Genomic DNA, 4147 nt, shown 5'->3' with positions numbered 1-4147 from the left:
GAGACAACTAACGACCATGCGCGAATGTACATAGTTACCACGCTCCTATGACGTCATACTGTTGCACGACAGGTCAGGAATGGTGAGTATACTGAACGTTGTAAACTTTGTCAGGACTACCTTGCTAGTACCTGCCGGCCCCCCTTTTTTCTTCAGAACTGCCTTATTCTTGGTGTCATAGATTCAACAAGGTGCTGGAAACATTCCTCAGATATTTTGGTCCGTGTTAACATGATAGCATCGCTGCAGATTTATCGTTTGCACATTCATGATGCAAATATATAGTTCCACCGAATCCCAAAGGTGCTCTATGTGGTGACTGTTGCGGCCATTTGAGCACAGTATACTCATCGTTATGTTCAAAAATACTGTTTGAGATGATTTGAATTTCTTGACATAGTACTGCTACTGCTACATCTTGCTGGAAGTAGCCATTAGGAGACGGGTATACTGTGGTCATAAAGGGATGGGCATGGTCAGCAGCAGTACTCTGGTATTATAGGTCTTCCCTATTCTGATGCTTCGTTTGATCTTCAGCAGATCGTCTTCACCACGTCTACATGCCTAAATGCATTGAGTTGTTGTCTCGTGATTGACTGATTGAATATTTGCGTTGACGAGCAGTTAAACAGGTGTACCTTATAAGTGGCCAGTGAGTGTATATAAATATGTGTTTTTTTTTTGTCCTTGTCAATTATCTTACAACCCTTCAGGTTAATCTTAAAAACACTTGAGTGTTCATGACTACCAGGTTGGAAACAACTGCCCTGGCGCACCAAATGTGTATTAATCCGTGACCAAATGTAGTTATAGTTTAATATAGTATTAATTTGTTTATTAAGGTTTTATCAAAAACCAACCCTTGCCCATTATGAGACAATGAGCTTCCTAGCTGCTGTAGCTAACAGTACTGCCATTGTTTGCTACAGGTCTGAGGGTTATGACTGAAACAACAGCACAATCCACTGTTGAAACAAGCCCCTTTTTAGTTAATAAATGTGTAACGTCGCCTGACAGCTAACAATGGGATGCAAAACATATTTTAATCTCTATTAATGTCTATGGAAAGCTGACATTTGTCAAATGAATTTAAGACTTTTTATAGTTTTTAATGTGGAGGCTGTATTCCAATTTTTTAAAGACTTTTTTCAAAACCTGCAGATCCCTTGTTTATGGTTAAATTCTGAGTGGATTGTTCCTTTAATGCTGCTCATGTCCCAGCTACAGATGGAGTCCAGAAACTTGTTTTAGATAATGCCATGAAACGCCACTTCCCACAAAAGACCAACTAAATATAAAATGACAAGTTTTCTTTCTCTTTTATTTAACCAAATATCAGCTTTAAACCTCCTTGATCAAAAGAGCCATTTGTGTTCTCAACAAAATTGTTATAACAGGTTTAATAGCAATGTAATAAACTAGAACATTTTGAATAGAACATTTATAAAACACATTAAAGCATTACCCTCTTTTTAAGTAGTTTGTGTTAAAACATGATTAAATGGTGTACAAAAAAAACCCACAAAACCATTGATATACAGTCAAAATTGTACAGTATATTCCTTTACATTTAAAACAGTCCATAACAATCTCTTTTTGTCTATATATTTTCTTTTTTTTTCCTTTTTCGTATATTAGACTAAAGATCATAGCCATAATGTCATGTGTGCAGTCTTGTGGCCAGAGAATATTTAAGTCTTTTCAGTCCAACCATTAAAGACAAGTGCAGGCGTGTGATGAATGAATCGTTGTGCCTAAAGGGGATAACAGGCTTTTATGGGTAGCCTGTTGCAGAAATGATCCTGGAGAAAAAACTCCCCAGAATACATCAGGGGTAGTTTAAAGTGTTTGGTGACACACAACAAAAAAGATCTGGAATACAAAATGAATCCTACAATAAAGTTCAATTCAATAAATTTACATTCTGAAAGCTTGTACTATCTATTATATTGTGCTACAGGAAAAACACCAGCAGTTACACAAAACAATTCTTTTAAAGCTCCATTTCTACCAGCTCAGGATTTAAAGATTACATTGTATTTCTATGTGCAATTGTTAGTAAGCACCCCTGATAAAACAAATAGGACATAAAGAAGTATTTACCCAATCTGATCCCTTACTGCATGGTGCTAAACGTCATTTGAACAACAGATTCTTTAAAACACAAAGGTTAGAGGTTCTGTTCCTACCTCCATCTGTCTGTTCATCCTTGTTTGCTATATTACGCTACATTCAAGTGCTAGAAGACATTTCAAATCTGGGATTTAAAAGTCAGTTGCTGCACAACATCTCAGGTGTATACTATTCATTCAAACCAAAAGTCAACCAGTAAACAAACAGTATTGGAAATGTGAAAGGCTTTGCAAATGTTTAAAATTTTTCAGTTGAAATTTGCAGCCAGTCCCCAAATAAATGATGTTCAGTTTATCACCCTGGACAAGAAATTAGATTTAACATGCACAAGCCTCTTATAACCATTTTAAAATGGTATAATTCAAATGCTTGAAGGAATACTTAATTCTTTTTCTTTTTCTCCGAGACCAAGATGGGAAGATGATATCACAATCATGTCTTTGCGTCGAGTACACAGCTGGATTCAGGGCATGGTTAGCCCAGTTCAGCACAAGTACTAGAAGTAGCGGGAAACAGTTAGCCTTTGTTCAAAGTTAAAGAAAATACACCTACAAACATCTCTAAAGCTCACAAATTTACAGTAATACATACAGAAACGTAAATATAAAAGCATTTTTTTAGTGGGATTAACAGCTTGGAAGTAGAGCATGGGTTGCCATTTGAGGATTCATCAAAGACATTGAAAGTGAATCCCCTTAAAACTTTAATCTGTCATTTTTTACATTTCCGTTTGTGTATCGATGAAACAAACAAGATTCAACATGTTAATTAGTATATGAGTCAGGCTAGCTGTTTCACATCAATTCCAGTTTTATGCTCTGTTCACACCAACCATTTTTGCCGACCGTGGGATTATATTGGAATCATTTGTGTTTATTTGCATCACTCGCATCAACATTTCCATCGGTCGCAGATTTGTACCCATTGTGGAAGTTCCAGATACTTTAGAAAACCAAACCCCATCGTGTCTGGGTTCATGACATCATCCAGCGGCGCCGACAGCTCGGTGAATTTCACTGCCTTGTCCAGGAACTGCCGCTTCCAGAGCTACTTGAGGTGTAGATTTTGCTGTGATTTTATTGCAATAAATGAATCAAAAGGATGCCAAAATAACTATCACGTGATGCAGATGTGTAAAAATAAATGTTTTTTTTTTTAAATAGAGTTTGGATGGATCAGGGCTATGCTAAGCAGGAGAATCTCAATGCTTATAGGCTTTTGCAAAGCAGCGTCACTAATGATAAGAATTTTGCGTCTTTGACTTAACTTTTCATGTAATGGTGCTGCACAAAAAGTTAGCTTCATGATGTGAGTTTTAACAGTTTTTCAGCCATGTTACAAACTAAGGAAGTCCATCTTTAAGCATGTTCAACCGTTGTGGTGTGCTGGACTGAAAATGTACCTTAGTGGTTGTCTCTTGTTTCTTATTGCAGGATGTTATATCAAGTTTACAGTAGTGAGTCCTGAACAAGACAATCTACCTTCTTGGTCCTCAGAGAATTATTCTTGTCTTCATGCTGTACATGTGTGTGACATCACACACTTGATGCTGACCCTTTATCCATTTCATATCTCCAGTGTCTATCCAGAGATAATTTATTGTTGATTATTATTATTATTGTTATAGCAAAAAAAAAAAGCAACTGAACTGTCCTCAGGTAATTCCACAGAGTCTCTTCTCAGAAGGATTTTGAGTTTGTAGTGGAACATTCCTAATAATGTGGATAATGTCTTCCACTGATACATGCCTGAAGTGGGAGATCAGTCATTAAGCCTCCATTATTTTTGGAGACGCCAGTGTTAAATAGTCAAAGATTATTCCGGGAGAAAGTAATCAAGGAGTGGCATGAAACTCGTACGACCGAGAGAGAAGGAAGTCTTTCATCCCTGAATCCCATCTGAAAAATATCAAACAAAAGTGTTACATAAATATGATTTTTTTTTTAAACATTTTTTATGGATATACGATGAATCCAAATGTTCATCCTTGATTGTTATAAAAGACTGAGAGAAG

The 4147-nt window shown here is 36.6% G+C and overlaps 1 protein-coding gene across 3 annotated transcripts in view; it reads right to left on the bottom strand.

Moving 5' to 3' along the window:
* Positions 1-1150: 1150 nt before the first annotated feature.
* The window catches only part of arhgef12b (Rho guanine nucleotide exchange factor (GEF) 12b), a 36241-nt gene continuing 33244 nt past the window's right edge, over positions 1151-4147 (bottom strand). For 2 of the 3 annotated variants that reach the window (XM_032532920.1, XM_032532919.1), the window contains exon 38: positions 1151-4032. In XM_032532920.1, the coding sequence (XP_032388811.1) occupies positions 4015-4032 (18 nt within the window). In that variant the 3' untranslated portion in view covers positions 1151-4014. The remainder of the gene's footprint in view (positions 4033-4147) is intronic. The other variant, XM_032532917.1, reaches the window with a different exon arrangement.

Source organism: Etheostoma spectabile, chromosome 13 (genome assembly GCF_008692095.1).
Source record: "Etheostoma spectabile isolate EspeVRDwgs_2016 chromosome 13, UIUC_Espe_1.0, whole genome shotgun sequence".
Lineage (NCBI taxonomy): Eukaryota > Metazoa > Chordata > Actinopteri > Perciformes > Percidae > Etheostoma > Etheostoma spectabile.
The sequence above is the reverse complement of the archived record's forward strand: the minus strand, read 5'-3'. Positions and strand labels throughout refer to the sequence as shown.